Source organism: Marmota flaviventris, chromosome X (assembly GCF_047511675.1).
Source record: "Marmota flaviventris isolate mMarFla1 chromosome X, mMarFla1.hap1, whole genome shotgun sequence".
NCBI lineage: Eukaryota > Metazoa > Chordata > Mammalia > Rodentia > Sciuridae > Marmota > Marmota flaviventris.
Window position 1 is genome coordinate 15506071 of NC_092518.1, and position 23150 is coordinate 15529220.

General features: G+C 30.3%; 1 protein-coding gene across 4 annotated transcripts in view; it reads left to right on the forward strand.

The window, feature by feature from the left end:
• Cnksr2 (connector enhancer of kinase suppressor of Ras 2) overlaps positions 1 to 23150 on the forward strand; it is a 254860-nt gene that overhangs the window by 46924 nt on the left and 184786 nt on the right. For all 4 annotated transcript variants that reach the window (XM_027927389.2, XM_027927390.2, XM_027927391.2 and 1 more), the window contains exons 3-4: positions 1329 to 1531; positions 15561 to 15648. In XM_027927389.2, the coding sequence (XP_027783190.1) occupies positions 1329 to 1531; positions 15561 to 15648 (291 nt within the window). The remainder of the gene's footprint in view (positions 1 to 1328; positions 1532 to 15560; positions 15649 to 23150) is intronic.

Here is a 23150-nt window from a genome sequence, read left to right on the forward strand (position 1 = left end):
GCTTCCCTTTTCTATTCTTTGTCTTCCACTTTTCTTCAGTTGTTGTGGCTATCCTTCTCAGAACAGGAGAATATTGATGCTAAAGAATTTGGTAGATATATCCCCTCGCAGGTAGTTTGGTGACTTACATTTCTAACTGTCTGGTCTAAGTACTGAGCTCTTTAAGCAAATCATTAAAACCCATGCCTCAGTTTCCTCAACTGTGAAAGGAGGTATAGTCAGACAATCTCTTTGACCCAAGTAAATTCTAATACTATTGGGGCTTTATGATTTTTTATACTTTTAATTTTACATGACATGCATACTGCTATGCATTTGATCAAGGTCATCCTTTGTTTGATCTCATTAACTGCCTTTTCTTAGGGGTTTTTTACAACCTAAAATTGGCTGCTTTAAATTTTAATTATAACTTATAAAAATTTTCCATACATTTATTTGAGGGAATTTGGTAATCTTTTTCTTCTTCAAGAGGGTAAAAAGACTTCTCATATTTGTGTTTATTTATATAATCCTTTTCAACAATAATATACAGACAATATATTTAGCATGAATTAATAAATATCACTGAAAATTGAAAAGTGAGAACCAAGCAAAGAAGAATAAAAATACACTTACCAAAAATGTCACTATGATTACTTTGGGTGTGCTTCGTAATTGACTGTGAGCTAGTGCAGCCATGAAAAAAATAATAAAGATAGGTTTAGTTTCATACTTTATACTATAAAAGGAGAAAGTATATTATTTTCCTTGAAGAAGCCAAGTTTTCCTTGATATCATATTATAAAAGAAACTCCTTATGGGTCATTATGTAGAGGACACAGAAATAAATTATATATTATATACAATTTATTTCTTGCTTTTTTATTTTATTGTTTGTTTATGTTTATTTTCCTAACTTAGAAGAAACAGAATTTTTCCTAGTATCTACATTCATAACCTGCATACACTAACTGAATAGTTAGTAAAACAATAATTGTTTATAATAGTTAATTTCACATATAAATTGAACTTGTATTTGGGTTTAAAAAATTAAACTCACAAATCTTTACAGTCTTGCTCTCTCAGGCACCATAGTTCTAAGATATAATGATCCATTATCCCATGTTCACATTAGTGCATAACACATTTTATTATAAGTCCTTTATCTGACATCTCCCCAAACCCTCACTTGACTGTGGGCTTCAGTAGGCCAGGAATCCTATCTTATTCACTTGTAACACTAACACTAATCACATTGCCTGTGTATAGTAAAGTACTCAATGCATATTTTAGTGAATAAGTAAAATACTGACTAAGAATATTTGTTATCTCTCTCTTTTATAATTCAGAATTATGGCTTGGAAACAGAAAATCTAAAAACCCTTTCTCACAAGTTGAATGCATCTGCCAAAAATCTACAGAACTTTATAACAGGAAGGAGAAGGAGTGGTCATTATGATGGAAGGACCAGCCGAAAATTGCCAAATGACTTTCTGACCTCTGTTGTGGATCTGATTGGAGCAGCCAAGAGTCTGCTTGCCTGGTTGGACAGGTAAAATCTTCCACTTGTTTCATAAATAACCCCTTCTTAGATACCCACTTGAATGTAATATTATTTCATATTTTCTTTTGAAGGTATTGAATGGGTAGAAGGGGTACCAAACAATAGATGTCTGATATGACTCATTGCATTATAGGAGTATCACCAAGTAGATATTAATCTTTTGTAAAATTGTATATCTAAATAAGTAGCCAATCAAACATTTATTTGTTTATTTACATTTTTGGTACTGGGAATTGAACACATGGGTGCTAATATTAAGCCATATTCCCAGCCCTTTTTAATATTTTATTTAACGACAGAGTCTCACTAACTTGCTGAGACTGGCTTTGAACTTGAGATCCTTTTGCCTCAGCCTCCTGAACCACTGGGATTATAGGCATACACTACTGTGTCTGGCTTCCCATCAATAATTTATCTCTAACAACTAAAGAATACTTTTGCTATTTTTAAACAAAAGTCATTATTTGGCTATCATAACAAAGTTTAAAGTATTGTTTTGTCTCCTTATTTTCTTTATTCTTTATATTAGTCATGTTTAAAAAGTAACAATTGGTATTTTCTATATTGTTTTAAATGTGTAAGCAAATACTGATACTTTAATAGCATGCATTATGTGTCTCCTTACCCTTGCATTTATTTATCTTCTGTTATTATTCATGTTGCTCTTTTTTGGAGTATTGTAAATGCACTTTTAGACATTGTTTTTAGTTTAGTTAATTTTAGTTTGCCTTGGAACACATAAAATAGCATAAATTTTTGGTAATATGAAATGAAAAAGATTAGATTAAAATTGTACATTTGGATAAATGTAATGTTAAACCATATTACAGCTGTTTCCTTTAAGAAATAAGCAAGCTCTTTACTTTCATTTTTGACATTTTTTGTAGGGAGTATGTACTGTGTTATACTGGTTGATTAATCAAATTTTTAATGAACTTTGTCTTTTATAAGAAACTGATAACAAACAAATTTACCAGAATGATTTTCTTGAATAAATGTCAGTAGGATGTACACACATGTACACATATACATATCAGTGTTACATTTTGGCTTTTTGAAAACCAACTATATTAAAATTAAAGTCTTTGTATTTTTAAGGTTAAAAACTAAGAAACATTTTGGTTAATTTTAATTGTCTACATTTATATGTATACATATATAAACATAATATAAAGTGATGATCCTAAATTCAACTTAAGTACTAAGCTGTGTTAACTAACTTTTTGATGTTTAATAGAATATTTCTTTACATTATAATATCATTAAAATTTTCACAAGTATCTAAATCATATTGATCCATCATTAAAAGTAATTGCATTTTAAATAAGTACATTTCAAATGTTATTACTATGTTTAGTAAATAAAATGAAGCTTATTCCTTAAGTAATATAACACAGGATTTTTTGAGAGGCTTCTCAATAATCAGAAAGCTTAAAGAACATATTGATTTTAGTTATATCTTCTTTTACAATCACCTGCATATAATTGCAAATTTGCCCAGACTTGATATTTCTATTTAGTAAATTCTTTTATGTTTTCTTTTTACTCTGTTAGACAAGTATATTGTTAGAATGATTATAGAATATTTTTACTTCTTAATAACAGATGACTGTTTATAAAACCATAGTGCATTTTAACATTATAGAAGTCTCTGAGACTTTATTGTATTATTAATTTTTATGCTGGTGTTATTTTTATCATCTAATAAGATGCTCTTGGTAAATATTAATTCTAATACATGTACAAAGACATATAGGTGTGCCTACAAATATACAAAAAAAAAAACACACATAAAGCAGTCTGTGGATCAATCAATGGTGTTTTGTGTTTATTTTATAAGAGAAATGGTGACAAAAAGCCTAAAGGAAATAATTTAGGTTGTCTATTTGGCCTCTATTGCTGCAAAGATTCTCACAATGCATATTTTCTCTTATATCATACCATAGTCTTTTGTAAATTTAAAAGAGAAGCTGAACTTTTATTTTCAAGATCTTTCATAGTAAAGTTCAGCTCCAGACTGTCTTGCCTTAATGATGGTGCTTTAACAGCTTAAATTAAGAAAAGAAAAAGGAAAAGCTGAAGGAGAAAAAACAAAATAAAGAAACAAAATTCTTTGCCATGCATTTGTACTTTATGGAAAAGGCAATGGGGAGCTGCTTAGGGTTTTTGTTGCATTCCTATCTGTAAATTTAAAAAGTGACTTGGGCTTCATGCTGGAAAATATTAGAGAAGAGTAAACTATAAGAAGGGAAACCAGTTAGAAAGCTTTTTTTTATTTTTTAGGAATTAATCATGCTGCTACTATCGATGGTGATACTAATGTTATCTTTGGTGATGACAGTATCTGTGGGGCACAGATACCTCCAGACACATTCTGTTTGGTCAAAACAAGCCAAAAAAAGGATGTCTTCATTTGCATATAGGAAAAACTAGAAATTTGGGAGGTTAAATCCAAAACCAAATTGTAAGTAAATGAAGGAGCCAGGAGTCACTTCTGAGAGTCTAACTACAGTAATGTATTCATTCTACTGCTTTTGGTTGAGATTTTAAATTTGAAAAGCAGTGAAAAGAATGGAAGAAAGAGTTATTTATGCAGATAAATAATACCCAGTGACAAGTAAAATCTAGAGAGTTAAGAGAAAGGAAGATATTGGAATAAATAAGTTATCTGAGTTAACTGACTCAGTGGATGGTGGTATTCTTATCAAAACAGAAAGGTTTAAGGGTAATATAAGAATAGATTCTACTTATCCTGCTCAGTTTTCTAAAATACTTAAAGCTTCTAATAATTTATAGGACTTACTTTTAGGTATTATGCTTATGGTTTCATCTATCTACTCTTTTATATATGCTTTAAGAGAGCAGAGATTTTTCGTCTGCTTTGTTTATTGATATCACAATTATCTAGAAGAATTCCTAGTGTATATTGTCTGATATATATATATAAATATAATTTTTGTTGGTACCAGGAATTGAATCAGGGGCGCTTAACCACAGAGCCACATCCCCAGCCCTTTTTTTTTTTTTTTTTAATTTTGAGAAAGGGTTTCACTAAGTTGCTCAGAGCTTCCCTAAATTGCCGAGGCTGGGTTTGAACTTGCAACCCTCCTGCCTCCGCCTCCTGAGCCACTGGGATCACAGGCATGCACCACCCCAGCTTCCAAAAATATTTTTGAATCAATGGAGAGAGAAGTTGAGAATGGAATCATTAAAGCAAGGACAGTGAAGAGTTTGAAGGACTATCCAAACTTATATATAATAAATCCGATCTGATGACTGGGGAATAAAGACTTCGAAGGAAAAAAAGAAAGTAGTCAATAGGTTTAGATATTGAGAGATTAAGTAGGGTAAGGAATCAAAGTGTTTGCTAGATTAAGGAAATCAGGATATGACTTTAGTTGGTTGGAAGTTAAGGTAAGTGAGAATTCTTGGAAAAAAATTCTATGAAATTATTTGTACTTCAGGATAGTTTTATATAATACTAACTTCCCCTTTTCACTGATTTTTAATCTTTTAGATTAGAAAAAAGGAAAAACAAATTATCAGTGCCACTAATATATTGGGAAACATAACTTTGCTTTCTCTTCTTCCCTGGGTTGGATGAAGATCTATCTTAACTGCTCCTTGGCTTATATAAATTTTATAAGGTACTGAGATCATTTTAAATATAATAGAATTTTAGGGCTAGCATGTATGAAGCTCTGGGTTTGATCCCCAATACTGCAATAAATGAATAAACAAATGAGTGAATGAAACAATTGAATAGAATTCTATCTACAACTGTGCCAGATGAAATATTTAGGCAATTTGTTTTCTCAACAAGTGGTATAGACTTTTAGTAGACATTGTTAGCATGCATGTGTTTAAATTGTATTTTTATTCCTTTCAAAGAAGCAAAATATTTTCTAGGTAGCAACAGGAGTGCCAGCTAATACTCCACACGTCTTCTTGTTTCAGTGTATCTTGTAATGTTTATACAGAAAACAAAACACTCTAACTAAATGCTAGAAAAAAAAAAAAGAAGAACAGTGTTCTCCATGACTATTATTGTGAATCCCCCAAATACATTGTGATGTGGTATAAAAAAGCAGAGGACTGAGAAAGAACTGAGTCTCAGCTCTGCCTCTAGCTCTTGGTAATAACCCCTAGCCTCTGTATTTTTTTTTCTTTTTAGAATAAGGATGAAAGATTTGCAGAATTTGAAGTTCACTTCTAAATACGAATGTTTTATAATTGATTGATCTTGTTAACCAAAGCCAAATGAGTGATATTTCCAAATTATTTCCCTTTGTGTAATATTAAAGAATAAACACTTAAAAATTGTTTCTTTTAGAATTGTGATTTAAGTGCCTGCCTACCTCTTCTCTAAAATATTTAGTTAATATTTTTTGTTTATTTCATCTTAAGTTCTAGAAAATAATCTACCTTAATATTTTCTTTATGTAAAGTTAGAGTACATCTTGTCTTTTAATTTGTTTTCTTTTGAAACTTAAAATTAAATATTTAGTTATAAAATTTCCATACAAATAATGCTGACCAAAATTTCTTACTATTTTGGTTTGTGAGTGTAGATTTGACTGAATTTGGGAGTTATTAAATGGCTGCTGCAATTGAATTTTGCCAAGTATTTGATATTTAACTTTAGTTTACTCTTTTGGTATGCAACATAGTATATAATTCGCTAGTTGAAGAATAAAATTTTGGCTGTTTAATATAACTATTTTGATGTTGAACAACTGTTTTTGCTTTTAAAGAGTGGTAATTTGTTGGCATTAAGAAATTTGTTATTTATGACATTTTGGAGAGAACTTGCATGCACAACAATATGATTTACGTTTATTGCAGTTTTATTTTATGTTGCTTAAAGGGAAAGAAATGAAATGAGTAGGTGAAAGTCTTTAATTTTAAATACTCTACTAAATGCTTTATCATATGTATCAACTCTTTGAATTCTCAAAAAGCAGATATCATTATAACCATCTTACATATGAACTTAAAGTTGTTCATGTAGTATGAAAATTTTTTTATATACTTTGAATTTGTCTTTGTCTCACACTAAGACTTTGTTATTCATCCTCCCTCATATTCCATTGACATGCTAACTATATGTTTGAACCCATTCTTGAGTATATTGAGGAAGGAATTCTTGGGAAAGGAAAGGAGCAATAAACACTTATTTGAAGTGTGGTGTTTCTTGTAAAAGCTAAACAAGACTACCACTTTTCTGGTTTTTGCCTCAATGCCTCAAATTTCTATGTAGAATTATAGTTATAGAAAATATTTATTTTCTTGTATAGAAAATGTTTATTTTCTATAAATATAATAGACTTTAAGTATGAAGTTTATTCTTTTCTCTAATTTTTAGCATTATTACCTAATTCTAATTGTTTGTAAAATATCTTGCAAGATCATTCTTTTTCAAAGGAATCAATGAGATGCCTTTTGATATTGAAAAACTTACACATGTTTTAAGGCATGGAAATTAGGATGCTATGAAAAATTCACAAAACCCCAAATTTATTGGTGTTTCCTTTTAATGAGGTTTATTTTCAAAGGCCAAATTCTTGAATTTCTCAAATAATATTTTTAAAAAATCAGGCTTTCTAAATTCGAAAGCTCTTCTCATTTTAAATATTGACTCAAGTGAAACAGCAGATTTTCCTAGAGGAAAAGACTCAGAGGTTTATCACAGTTGGTAGCTTTAGTTTTTATTTTTAATGCATGGCTTACTTGTCTATTTTTAACCTGTGTCCTGCTGTTTTTGACACCTCATCTTTTATGAAGTTTTCTTTGGCTTTGCCAATACACACACACACACACACACACACACAATCTAGGTACACTAGTAACAGTAAAAATGTTCAAAAATTTTAAATAGAGAGTTTATTTCACTATGGTAAAAATTTATTTTGAGACTCTCATTTTTATCATTACTTTGTAATTCTTTTTTATTAATTTTTTTATATATGACAGCGGAATGCATTACAATTCATATTACACATACAAAGCAAAGTTTTTCATATCTCTGGTTGTATATAAAGTATTTTCACACCAATTTGTGTCTTCATACATGTACTTTGGATAATTATGTTCATCACATTGTTTATAAAATCTCTTTTAAGACCATTCTCTTTTGAAGGAATCAATGAGATATCTTGCACTGAAAATGTTTTATATTTAAGCTATAAGAACTTAAATTGTCAGTTTTTGAGGAATCTTCCTACTGTTTTCCAAAGTGTTTGCACCAATTTGCAGTTCCACCAGCAATGTATGAGTGTGCCTTTTTCTCCATATCCTAGCCAACACTTATTATCGCTTGTATTCTTGATTAATTGCCTTTCTGACTGGAGTGAGGTGAAATCTTAGAGCAGTTTTGATTTGCATTTCTCTAATTGCTAGAGATGGTGAACATTTTTTCATATGTCAGGGGAAAATGTTTTCTTTGAAAAAAAATTTTGAAATCTTTCATCTTAACTAAGATAAGAGTTATTTAACTAATTTCTTCTTCCATGATAGGAAACCGTAGGATAAAAATTAATTCTATACCAAGAAAAATTAAGACCATGAAAGCTATGTCAAACACCGCCTACCAGATAATGTGGTTCATTGTTGTCTGGTGTGATCTCCTCTCATGTGCTCATTGCTCCTCACTTGGTATCATTTGTTTGAGAAAAGAGCAGTGATATTAGCACTACGACTATTCACGGACTTCCCTAAGGCTTCAGCAGTGCCAACCTGAGAAATAAAAAAGCATCCCAGATTTTTCTTATTGGCTTCTACTTTTTTATAATTTTAGAACTATTAATAACTTTTCCTTATTGTAATGTTTTCTTTGAGGAGTATGTACAAATAATAATATCTTATAGGGTTATAAACCTTTGCATAAGAGAAAATATCTTTTCACGATCTAAATGGGTTAATTCCTATAATAACCATTTATTGATAAACTAAGGAGTTTTTCTTTTTTCCTTTGTGGCATGTAAAAGTTTTCTTGCTATGAGTTACTGTATTCTTTTCATAAGTATTGCGAACTCTAGTTTAGGGTTTCTTTATTATTTTATTTTTGTGCTGTTCATGTTCAGTTATTCTGTAGAGACCAATTTATTTTATCTGACAGGTGAACTTTAAGTCATGATTGATTGGTCATATTTTGTAACCTCTAAATATTGGAAGCTTACCTGTCAGCCTCATATATTTAATTATGTATGTAGATAGTCCAGGTCATCATACCAAACATTAATATCGGTTAGCTAAGAATGACTCAGTATGACTGCTTATCATTTGCTTTAAGATGAAAACTTTACAGGGATTCTTAGTTACTGCACAAGAAAATCAGTTTTTTCCTTGGTATGCATTTAGATTTCTTCCCATTTTTCTTGAAATTTAATCTTGAAAAGCTTGGCCTACTTAAAATAGGAGTAGTCAGGGAAAAGGAAAACATGCTGTAGAATTAAGTTGGTTACAGGCATTCAGTTATTAAATAGATTTTTTGGTATATTTTGAAGATCAAATGTGAGATTATTTTAAGCACTTATAGAAAAAAATCATATAGTATTTAGTTGCATCACTTTTGAATGAAGTTTAAATATTATGAACAAATTCTACCCTTTTAAAACCCAGGAACCAAAGCTCTTTCAAAATCTACTGCACACATTTTTTAATTCTTAATTTGAAATGCCAGTTTTTATGCTGCAATACAGCAAAAAAAAAAAAAGGTCTTTAAGCAGTTTTTTTTAAAATTAATGATTTTTCTCCTAGAAGTGCTTGTATCTTTTGTAAAAAGTAATTTTATTGAGGCCTAAATTCATTTTATAAAATTCACCAATTTTAAGTATACAGTTTGATGAGTTCCATGAAACTTAGATATCAATATGAAACCGTTTTTATAATCCAGTTTTAGAAAATTTCCATCAGGATGAATTTTTAAGCAATTTTTTATTTATATACGACAGCAGAATGCATTACAATTCTTATTACACATAGGATGAATTTTTACAAACTGGTTTCTACCAATAAGTCTCCCTTGTACAGAATGGAATAGCAGCCACTAGAGATAGGGAGGGATGGGAGTAAGAGGGACAGAATGAAATTAGACTTCTAGAAGCTGGGAAGAGTGCTAAGAGGGTTTGAAGTATAGAAGAAAGTTGGATAAACATAAATTAGTGCATGATATATGCATATATGGAAACATCACAGTGAATCTTATTACTTGTATAAATAATATGTGTTAATAATAAGAAGAAAGTGGTTTTTATGTAGAGGTTATTTTTAAGCCAAAAACATAAGTTAATCACATTTTTTCTTATTAACTTTATTCAAATTCTTAATATTGCCTAAGATCTTAGTAAATTATATTGATGTAGATAAATTGGAGTGGAAGAAGTCCATAACAGACTGTGGTATATAGAAATATTTAGAAAACAATGTTAAAACCATTGGGAAAAGGTAATTTAATAAATGGTTTTGAGGTAGTTGGTTAAGCCTTTGGAAAATAAATAATGATAGAATACTATCGGTTATTTACTGAAGAAAATTATAGGTATATTGGTTATGTAAATACAAAATATAAATCCAAAAAATAGAAAAATAATGTAAGCAAAATGATTTCTAGATCCATAAAAATGTTAAGTATAAAAATATGGAATAAAATAAATACACTACTTGCCATTGATTACAGAAAAATGAAAAACATGTAACAAAGTATTAGAACAGGCTAGAAAAATTACTTGCAACAAATAGATATGAGAAGCATAAATTTAATGTGTACTAACTAAATATTGTGTATTCAAATTGATAAAAACATCAAAATGTAATAGATGAACATACAAAATCAACAATTCAATAAAGAAGATAAGAGATTGCTGATAAGATGTGTGTATCAAACAATAAAGTACTTGAAGCAAAAATTGACAGAATTGAAAGAAGTCATAGACAAATCCACAAATGGTTACATGCTTCATCTCTTTTCTCTTAAGAATTGTGAAAACTACTAGAAAGTTAGTAAGGATTAGAAAAGCAAAACACCTCCACCAAACAACAGAATATAGTTGACAGTTTTAGAGCACTCCATTCAACAGAATACAAATGTATTTCAAGTGCCCAGAGACAGTTCACTAAGATAAACTGTATCTGCATTGTAAAACAAATTTCAATAAACTTAAAATTATTGAAATCAGATAATGGAGTCACACTAAAACTCACTATACTTCTGAGTAATCCAGTAGTCAAGTGAGAATTCTTAAGGAACATTAAAAAATACATTGAGCAAAATATTTTCATACAACAAAACAATTTATGGCACGCAACTTACAGCACTGCTAAAAGTGAAATTTATAGCACTGTATGTTTATATCAGAGAAGAAAAAGAGTTTAAAACAAGTTACCTAAGTTTCTATCACGATAAAATAGAAAAAAAATAAGAGCAAAATAAGCACAAAGCAAGAATAAGAACAATTAATACTGGTAAGAGCATGATTCACTGAAATAAAAAACACAGTAGAGAAATTGTCAAAATTAAAAGATTAATACAGGAATACTACAAATAACTTTGTGCACAAATTTGACAGCTTAATTCTACAGCATGTTTTTAAGAAATATACAATTCCTAAAAAACACAAACTACCAGGACTTAACTAAAGCTGAAATACATAATCTGAAAAATCCTATAGAATAGTCCTACCTTATCCATGGAGGAGCTAGAGAACCCAGTGGATTGCTAAACTGCTGATTGTACCAAACCCTAAATAGACTGTTTTGTTTTTTTTAATTCATAGATATGTACTATAAAGTTTAATTTTAATTTAATCTTTATATGGTTATGACCAAAATAACCCACAACAATTTAGGGGAAGGAAATTTATTTGGGGCTTATAATTTTAGAGGTGTCAATCTATAGGTGGCTGACTCCATTGCTCTAGGCCCAGAGTAAGACCGCACATCATAGGGAAGGGTCTCAGTGAAAGAAAGCTGCTTCATTCATGGCTGGTCAGAAAGCAAAAGAAAGAGGGGAGGGGGCCGCAGGGAAGATGAACCCTTCCAGGGCACGTGCCCAGTGATCCAACACATCTAGCCATGCTCCACCTGCGTATAGTTACCATCCAGTCAGTCCATTCAAACTAGGATGGACTGATTAGGTTACAGCTCTCAAAATCTTAGATTATTTTACCTCTTAATATTTCTGCATGACACAGGAAATTTTGTGGGATATCTCATATCCAAACTATTGCAGAGATTAACAGCAATAACTAATAGTAAAATAGAAAATTTAGAACAATATATTATAATAAAGTTTTGTGAATGTGGTCTCTCTCCCTCTTAAAATAATTTATTGTTCTGTACTAACCTTTCTTGTGAAGATATGAGATAATACACTGCTTGTGTGATGAGATTAACAGAGATCAATGATACAGTTAATGTGATGCTCCATTAGATTACTACTTACAGTAGGTTTCCTGAATACAAATACCCAAGACAGTTTATCACATACCTGAGATGGCTACTAAATGACTAATGGTTGATAGCTTATATAGTATGGATACAAGGGACAAAAGGATGATTCACATTTCAGGCAGGACAGAACAGGACAGTGAACAGTTTTGCACACAAAGTGGCATTTAATTTAAAATTATGAATTGTATATTTTGGGAATTTTCCATTTAGTATTTTTGAACTGTGGTAGACTGTGGCTAACTGAGGCAACAGAAAGTGAAACTATGGAAAACAGGGGACCACGGTACTCTTTAGGGTAAAGAAAATAAATCTCCAGGTCCAGGTGATCTTAACTGGTGAATTGAATCTGCTTAATGAAGGAAGAGCATCAATTCTATACCATCTATTCCAAAAAATAGAGGGAAAATTTCCCAACTCATTTTATGAGGCAGTCGTTATCCTGATTTTAAAAGACAATGCAAACAATAGCCACAATGACAACCAAAATTTCTTATGAACTTAGACGTTAAAATTCTCAAGAGAATGTTAGAAAACCAGATCCAACCATACATTAATAGAAATATACATTGCAACTAAGTGGGATTTATTTTAGGTTTCTAAATCTGCTTCAAACAATGAAACTAATCATGTGTGAGGTAAAAAATACAAATTGCATGATCATATCAGTTCATGTGGGGAAAAAATTCACAAAATACCTATTCATGAGAAAAATTATTAGCAAGTAGTAAAGTAGAATATCTTAAACTTGATAAAAAGCATATATAAAACATATGTAACAAACCTTATACTATTTTGTGAAATAATCATTGCTTCTCTTCTAAAGCAAGCATGTCTACTTTCACGGCTTCTACTTAATATCATATTGCAAGTCTTCTCCAGTATAGCAGGAAAGAAAAGGTATAAAGATGGGAAAGGAAGAAGTAAAACTTTGCCTGTTTGTAGATAATCTTTGTGTAGAAAATCCAAAGAATTCTACAAAAACTGTCTTTTAAAACTAGGGAATATTGAGGATAGTAGGATATAAATTACACATACAAAGGTCAATCATATTTCCACATAGTAGTGATGAACATTTGCAAACTAAATTTCAAAGCAGCATAATTTACAGTTGATTCAAAAATAATGAGATGACTATAAATTTAGCAAAAGTGCCTACATGATCTATATGTGAAAACTGCAAATCACTGATGTATGAAATCAAAGTCATAAATAAATGGAGATACACACCATGTTCATTAATTAAAAGACTCAAGTTAGTAAGATGTTAAATTCTCAAATTTTCATGTAGGTTTGGTGAAACATCAGAATTCCAGATGGAATTTTGTAAGTACAATCTAATTCTAAAATTCATATTGAAAAACAAAGGTACTAGAATAGTTAATCAATTTTGAAAAAAAAACTTGACTTTTTGACAATTATTTTTAAAGAAATTAGCTCATTTTAAGTCATATAGTTTCAGTAATCAATCAAAACCGTAATATGGGTAGCAGGATAGACAGAGTCCAGAACTATAACTTTATAAGTATGGTTAACTGGATTTCGAGAATGGTGCCAGCAATTCAGTGGAGAATGGTAGTCATGGTAGTCTTCAAGAAATTTTGCTGGAATACTTGGATAGCAAAAAAAGAAAGAAAGGTAATCTTCAACTTAAACCTCACACCTTATACAACAACTGACTCAAAATTGATCCATATTAAAACTATGATGTTATGCCACTACATAGCTATTAGAATGGCCAAAATTTAAAATATATATATAGAGAAAAAAATATTTTTTAAAAAATCTAGCTAACAAAGACCCTCTCTCTTATATGGACCCCTTTGGTATTGGGAGATGCTAAATGTGAAAAATAAAACTGTAAAACTTTTAGAAAAAAAGCTTGACTTAGATTTTTTAGATGATAGTAAACTCACAATCAAGAGGAAAATGTTTTCAATGTATTTGACCTAATCAAAATTAAAAACTTTTCATCTACTGCTAAAGACCCTGTTAAGAGGATGAAAAGACCAACCACAGACTGAGAAGAAATATTTACAAATCAGTTCAATAAAATACTTGCCTGTAAAATGTGTTAAGAACTTTGTAAACTCAGTAGTAAGGATGCTGATAATCCAAATAGAAAATGTGCAAAGTTTTTAAACAGATATTTTACCAAAAAAGTATATATGGATAGCAAACATGCACATGAAAGATGTCTAACATCATTAACTATGAGATAATTACTAGGAAAGTATAAAAACTATTAAGATATATATTATGTATAATATAAATATGGATAACCATTAGAGAAATCCAAATTGAAACTATTATGTTATGCTACTACATAGCTGTTAGAATGGCCAAATTTTATATGTATATTATATATTTTTTAAAAATCTACCTGATAAAGAACCTCTCTCTTATATGGACCCCTTTGAGATTGGGAGGTGTTTCAGTTGTTGGGTTTTCTAGAAAGGAGTCAGATTCAGTTTGTGACCAGTAAGCAGCTCTGAGTATTTCTAGTGAATTGCCTGAGATATCTCATTTGAAAGTACCAAGGTTCCAATAATTTGTTAAAATTTTTACGTCCATACCTTCTTTACAGTCATGATTTTGTTTTGTTTTCTTTTCCTTAAACTGGGCCTCCCCAGTCATTTAAGCTTTGTCCTCCAAAAAAAGCCTGATGACATTAACAGACAAGAGAGGATAAGGAGTATTGAAAAGCCATTGTGAATTTGTTTAGTGGCGAAGCAAATACAAGAAAGAACACAAAGTTGTTCCAAAATAGACGTGAGTAACATTAGCTCGAAATAAAACCTAGGTAAATTCATAGAGCCACTGTGTGTTAGTGTTTAACCAAGTGTGAGGATGGGTTCTGGAGTCAGACTTAAGAGTTTGAACACTACTTCCTAGGTGTGTGAATGTAAATAAGTCATTTAACTTTTCTCTACTTTTGTTTTCTCAACTGTAAAATGGGAATAATAATAGTGCCTATCGCCCAAGAGTTATTGTGGAGATTAAGTTATTTAGTGTATGTGTAACATTTAAACAGTAACTGGCATATACTAAGCCTTCAGTAATCTTTAGCTCATAATCTTTAACATTTCGAGCAGATGCTGTACTTAAATTCTTAGCTTCTTTGGAAAGTGAACAAAAATATTGACTTTGTCTAATATTCCTTTTTGGTTTTGTGGGGGGAAAGTGCTGGGGATAGAACCCTAGGCCTCCTACAGGCTGGGCAAGTGCTCTGCCACTCAGCTACATACCCAAACCCGCATATCTTTTTGTTGTTTTGATTAGATGTAATGAAGAGACCTTAAAAGAAGAAAGAAGTATCAAAGAAGTTCTAAGTATTAAGAACTTTAAAATTGGGAAATTGATAACAAATATTACTTTTCTAGAATTTGATTATTTTCCAAAATTTCTTACAATGTTTTTCTTTAAATAAAACACCAAATATCATTTTATTAATATGCAAGCTTTAGAACAATTCACTTTTTATTATTCAAAATCTTATCTTGGGCTATTGCATTTTGGCACTTTTGAAAAGCTATTCCTAGTAATCACAATTTTCCATTTCTCTTTGTAGGTCACCATTTGCTGCTGTGACAGACTATTCAGTTACAAGGAACAATGTCATACAGCTCTGCTTGGAATTAACAACAATTGTGCAACAGGTATTAGCTGACAAAATTTCCTTCTGTTAATTTCTTAGCAATTTCATATTTTAATAATGACAGTATTCTATTTACCAAAAGCTTGTAAAATAGTGGTTTCAAAGTTTCTGAATCAAAGACAAATGTTCTAAAGAAACCAAATATATCGTTATTTATTGGAAAACTATGCATATGGCTCAATAAATAGGGATTTTGTTTATCTGAAGATATAAAAATAATTTTAACTTTCAAATAAATTATTATAATAAGGTCATAATGTCTATTCATCTCACACTTAGCATGTGGGTGACTAAACTCTGTTGCTTTTTGTAAAATGAAATTACCCCATTTAGATTATAGTCTCAGATTTTTACTCTAAAACACTATTGGTTTCATTTATGTATGCCCATATAAACAAATATATGTAATAGCTTTTAATAATGATATAACTACCTGAACTTTTTTTTTTTTACTTTGGATATCATCTAAGCCAGGAATCCCAAAATCAAATGCCTTCAGGAGTCCAGAAGCTAATGTAAATGTTGGAGTCAATCCTGATGTAAGACAGAGAGAAATTGTAGAAACTGAAGTCAATTGACTACTAGATATTCTGCAAAAATGTTTAAATCTAATAAAAAATACTTCTGAGAGGTCTCAGGCCTATAACCACCACTCTTTATAAATCTTATGTCAGTTTATTGCTGCTGCTGCTTTCTCAGAATACTATTACCAATGACGGAGATATAGGATGGCAGAGGATAATGTAAGATGATAAAAAAATTATTAACTAAATTAGGGAAACTGGTGGTTTAATTTATCATTCTGCTTGTCCTTCATGACCAGGGATAATTGTAACTTTCTTATATTGGCTCTATTTTCTCTAAGAAATAAGAAATTTTTACTAATGGAGACATAAATCCTTCAGTATATTTTTGTTGTACTGTACAGATTTTATTTGTACCATATATAAGAAACTACAGGTTTTCAGACTTTTTTTATTTTAGCATAGAGATTAACTTTGTGACTTTTAATTGTGGAACATGTCAGGCATTCATCAGAATTAAATCATGGCAGTGAGATGTTAGCCAAAGAGACATTCATGAAGATGGTAAATATTTTATTAGCTTTGAAGTACCCTAATAGTCTAACTCTACACTTCAATTTTGATAGCAATAAACTTAGTTTCTGGGTTTCAAAGATCTCAATGGATGATGGAGAGAAGAGTAATATTTTTGGGAAAAAGTTACCAAATGTTTTCTGTAAAGAGCCATTTAAGTCTTTATAATCTGTATAGTTATCTGCCACAATTACTTACCTCTCTTATAGAGCACCAACAGCCAGACAGGTATGAATGAATTAATGTTACAATAAAAATTGTTTTACAAAAATAGACAGCAAGTCAAATCTGGCACATGAGCCATAATTTACTGAAACATCTTTTAGGACAATGCTATTCCAGTGGGACCAGTAGTAATGTTATCATGTGGAAACGTGTTAGAAATTCGGATTCTTAGAACCACTTCAAATGTACTATAAGCAGGGCCCAGGAACCTGCATGTTTGCCAGTTTTCATACACTGATCTAGAGCACAGAGATGGAAACAATAATATAATTTATGAACAATTTTTTGTACTGAATTATCAGTAGCATTTCTTTAAAAATCTATTTCCTAAAGCTTCACTTTTTTGAGGCATTAAATTTGATCAGAGATTTAGGGTCGTGGATAACAGATTATTAATTTCTTTCTTTTTACTATGAGAGAAAGAAATTCGACTTAAAGGGTACATGGCATTTACACCATAATTACACCATAATTATTCATAGCATCTTAATATTGGGTATGTGATCAGTAGTAATCTATGTATAAATAATAATAACAGTAATTATTATATGATAAAATCTATGCTACCCATATTATGTATATTATTTAAGCATTTTTATTTATATATGAGACACAAGACAATTGACATGCTATGAAATTAAGCCAAAAAATTAACAATTTGATAATTTCAATATTTTATATAGAAAGGAAACTCATTGTTACAAAAGCATTGTTATTCCTATAAGAAACCAATCAATGTGATGTTAACTTCAAAATAATTTTAAGTATATTTATGGTATGAAAGTAGGTGATTTTAATTTTTTGTGTCTCCTTGAAACATCTGAAGCTAGAAATCAGTTTAAGATTTACTTTTGAGTAATATGGTGATACTTTGTTGACTTATAAACCAAGACTGTACTTCTAAATGGCACATGTAAGTTTTCTTGGAAATCCTGAAGGAGAGTATCAGCGAATTTATTGTTACTTAATTCATATCTATTTAATGTTTTACCATATTAAAAAGGGATAAACAAAATGATCTTTCCTTTTAACTCATATATAGATTGAAGTCAAAAGTGGAGTGTTTCTAATTTTAGGACTCAAAGGTAACAGAACATACGTTTGTCACTAATCTTCAACTCTTGAGAAAAATAGCTGAAATAATTTTTGGTGAATTAAGAACTTCTGTAGAGACATAAACAGTTATGGAAGTACAGTTTATGTCAGATGTGACTAGCCCACACATTGTGCAGTTATAAGAACCTACCATCTAACTAAGAAGTGATTCAGTTTTTCTTATTTCTGGAATGTATGAATGCCTGCTATTGACAACTACTTTATAGAAAACAAAACCCACTCTTATATTGCTCCTAGAGACTTATTTATTTTCTCAAAAGGACCTTTTCATAGCTGCACTGTTTAGCTCAACATTCTCTTTAAGAATTTTATTTTAAGATAGAAATAGGTTTAAATTTTGTTATTTACAGGTCAGGAAACATTAGGTAGAATAGAAAGAATGCTTTTACAGGTTGAATTTTAGGTACTTCGTTTTTAGTCAAACATGGAATTATTAAAATACTGCACATGTACTCAGAATACAGAAAGACTTTCTGGACCCTCTATCCACTGTATACTCTGTCTTGAAAAGATTCCATGCCCTTCTTAGAACATTCTGCTCTACATTACCTCTGTTTTTTTTTTTTAATTTAGTGGTCATAACATTTGTTACAGTTACTTCTACCTGATTCTCATTTTTCCAACACATTTCCTGTTCAGTGTTTCACCTTTAAGATAGTTTCGTACAAAAACTTCTGTACATGGCTATTCTTTATTCTTGCCTTGCCTACTCCATCCCAACTTATACCTTTAAAGGAAATATAAATATTTCCTTTAAAGTACAACAAAAAGACATAGTTAAAGTAAGTCTCAGTTCTTACTTTAACTATGTCTTTTTGTTGTACTTTAAAGGAAATATTAGATGCAAATTTCTCTTAAGAAACTGTTTTATGACATCCTGATTTAATCTACTTAAATATAAAAGTAAGTAACTATAGAAACAATCACTTTCAGATTAGTCATTCCCAAATCCATGCTCCAGTTTTGTCACTTTCATCAATATTCCACTATTTCCAAACTGATTACACACTTCTCTCTTCGAAATTCAAAGGGATCAACATATGATTCTAGCATAACTTTGGTTTTATCTTCTAGTACTCCTAGGCATTTTAATTGTAGTCTAGGTCATGTGAGTGACATATCATCAGTAAAATAGATCTTAAGGTTTCTCTTTTATGTTGACATCTCTGCAGAATATACCCCATTTATCTGTTTATCTCTGACTATTAAAATTATGTCCCAGTTTTAAAACTATTAGGAAGTACAATTTCATTTGTGAAACTTTTCCAATTTCCCAAAACTGATTGTACCAAACCCCTCTTTTGACTGTTTATATTTAATGGTATTATTGATATGGTTGGAATTACAAATAGTACTTTTCTGTTTGTCCTCTACTTTTCCTATCTATTCTTGAGACATAAATATATATGTTAATTATTTTTTTACAATTCCATTTTGTTTCCTTTGTTGACTTTATAATTTGTTGTCATATGAGAGACAGAGAAGAGTCCCTTAACCTTAATTTGCATGGCTATGAATAATAATTTTCTCATTTCATTAGATTATGAACTCAAAGACAGAAACACTTTCTTACTAATTTTCAAATATAGTAGGTGACATTGTAGATACTTTTTCATATTTGTTAAAATAAATTGACCTGATCAGTGTTATTCCCTTCAATTTGTACATGCTCTTTTCTCTCCTTTTGAAATTAAATGCTTGAATTATTACTCATTTTTGTTTCCTCTCTCATGTAAACCTTCAGTTTTGTTTCTGCTCTTAATATAAAGAACTTCAGAAATAATCATCATTTTACATCTCTATTCATTAGTGAAAATGAGAATATTGATCCTCCTAACCATTTTTCAAGCCTACAGTGATAGTGACTACATCTTTCTGAAACATTGTACATATCTATAATGCTAACAGAACATATCTTTTGGAGCAAATTTAATTATAGGCATAATACATTAGTACTTATGTATCATCTCTTAAATAATCTATTGTTCTACTTTTATGTTATGTCATTTCAGCACCAAATTTTTCTAGGCTCTGTGGTCTGTTGCTACCCAGAGTAGCAATAGGAATGTAGCTCAATTAATCTAGACTCTACTTTTCTGAATTTTTCCAATTTCCTAAAATGAATTTGAGTTATCAGAAATTTTTTTCAAAATGAATGTTGTGTACATTGGAGAAATGTTGCTTTGAGAAAAGACCACAGCATAGACAAATATTTAAATTATATCTTGATGTGAATTACATAACTTACAAATCGTTAATGTCCATCTGATCATCTAATTCAGCCTTTATATACATGGTAATCAGTCCATTTGTTTGGAATTGTATGACATTTATGAAGACAGGAATTAAACTTAAGCTGCCAGTTAAAGAGGCCAATATAAGGAAGGTATAGATTTTAAAAAAAGTATCTAGGGCACACATTTATTACCAGGTTTTTAAGAAATCTCATCTGAACAGTTATGATGATAGTTATGCTTTGAAATATGCTGTGCTTCAAATTATTTTTCACTCAACTTTAATTATTTTTATTCCCTTTGCAGCAAGAAGAGACGATCAATATCTAAAAATAAACTGCCACAAATGGCTTTTCTCCCCCCTCTTAACACAAAGGGGTGGTACTATGAAGTATAAAGTGCTTTTTTATATTGGTCACTTATATTTAAAATAACACTACAATTAGAAGAAAAAGAGATCAGTTTCCTTTAAAAAAACACCATTTGGTAGAATGTATTTAATCTGCTTTATCTATTTTACTTATTCCCAGTTGTGATGGTTTGAGATCATGATATTTGAAGTTCTTTTAAAGAGATTCACCTCCAACATTTTCCTCCCCACATAAAATTGGCTATAATAACATTGTTGAGAAAGAAGGGAAACTGGGGCTGGGGATGTGGCTCAAGCAGTAGCACGCTCGCCTGGCATGCGTGCGGCCCGGGTTCGATCCTCAGCACCACATACAAACAAAGATGTTGTGTCCGCCGAGAACTAAAAAATAAATATTAAAATTCTCTCTCTCTCTTAAAAAAAAAGAAGGGAAACTGATTTTAAAATCTTAAGTGGAAAAATTTCTCACAAATGACTGAAGCCTCATTTAGGGCACTGTCAGCAACTGAATCAGAAAATGAGACAGGTACCCACGCGTTCTTGTCAGCATTGATATAATTGCCATGATGTGTGTCTTAATGGATATCAGCATAACTTAAAATTATTCTAATGTGCCATTTTTATGTTTTCCACTTTAGACACAAAAAAATGATGTATTGGATTGTCACTCGTTAAAGAAATTAGGCTAAAAGTGTTGGTTTGAAAGGATAAGCTTTGGTGAAGCTTAGAATACTTAGTGTAGGGGACAAGGATGGAAACAGGTAGTCTTGGAAGACTTGAAACTCAGCCCTTTTACCTCATTTTATATTGGAGAAGCCACGTCATTGCTTGCAACGTGTATAAAAAGAAATAATGATACCTACTTTAATTTATTGCATGTATAAAAAGAAATATCTGCTTTAAATTTATTGCAAGAATCAAATTAGGTATATTTAAAAATGGCTCACAATGTGAAATGAAAACTGAAAAGAAAGTAATGTCATAAAATGACTGAGAAATAAGGAGAGAGGATAAAAGGAAGTAGCATAATCACATTTTTAAAAAGATAAATGTGTAGTTTTTTTTCTCCATTTGGTGTTTGTTATTTTTCTTGAGCTGCATTTACAGTTAAATCTGAATTACATGATGAGGGAATGATTTCAACATGTGAAACATTTGAAATCAGATTTTCAAGTGTTAAATACAGAGTGAAAACTTCCTTCTAAAATTCAACTTCTGGCAATATGCTTTGTCTCCTCTAAACTGTATTTTTGCTTTCTTATTTGCTTATTCATTTTCAGTCTTTTTAGATTTATTTTCTGTGTCCTTGGGTATCACTCGTTGTCTGAATAGGGTTGGAAGTATTTTACAGAAACCTGTCCCAACCTAGTCATACAAAAACAACTAGACCAAAGTGCTTGAGTCTTTTTCTATAAGAAATATATTTACTTAAATTGTTATTTTGACTTTCTGACAATTCCTTTATTTTACTTTGTTCCATATTTACCTATTAGAGATATTTCATTTCTTTCTAAAAATTATTCATTAAAATAGAAAAAGTATTCTTTAACTATCAATATTGAAAATGTTTATTTTGATGGAAAACATCTCTAAATTATGTATATGTGCTTTCTAATTATTTTTGTTACCTTTATAATACTTTAAATACAAAGAATAAAAGTAAAACATATAAGCATTCTCTGTATATGAATTTTTAAATAAAAACAAATAATCATATTGAGTGTATAGCCCTTCTTAAATGTGTTCCTGATTGAATTTAATCTAAACACTGTATATTTTTAATCTTAGGTTGTCATTTACTCAAGGTAAATACTTGAGAAAAAAATGAGAGCTTTACTGTGACTTGTTCAATCAAAATTTGTGGTTTAAATTCTTAAAGCACATATTTGTAAATACTAAAAAAAAAATGCAAAATTTTGTAAAAATAAATAGCCTAGGAGTTATTTTCAAAATTTCATTAAGGATTTATTTATTCAGGGAAATTTGTTCTGTAAATTTATTTACAATAGCTGTTATATTTAACTTAACTATATTCCATCTGTGTGAATACTGCTTCCTTTCACTGGCATTTCATATCATTTATTTTGGCATTTTATGGCAAAATTATGTGGAATTTAACATGAAATAGAAGATTGAGTTTATTATTCTGCCTCTGCTTTTAGATGAAAGCTATGAACTTGAACCAGTTATATCTCTGATCATTTTTACCTACATCTCTGAAAGTTGATCATACCCTATTGGATCATTGTAGGGTTGTTGTAAAGACTGAAAACTATTTTAGCCTACTATCTATAATTTAGTGGAAATTTAATAAATGACTATTAGAGTTATCTTATGTAGCAAAAGAGCCTTTGGAAACACTAAACTCAGCTATGTTCTTGCTCCACAAAAAATTAAAGGAATGATACTCTGCTTGCTTTTGGTATTGAGTGGCAATGAAAAATGACCTATGAACATATGT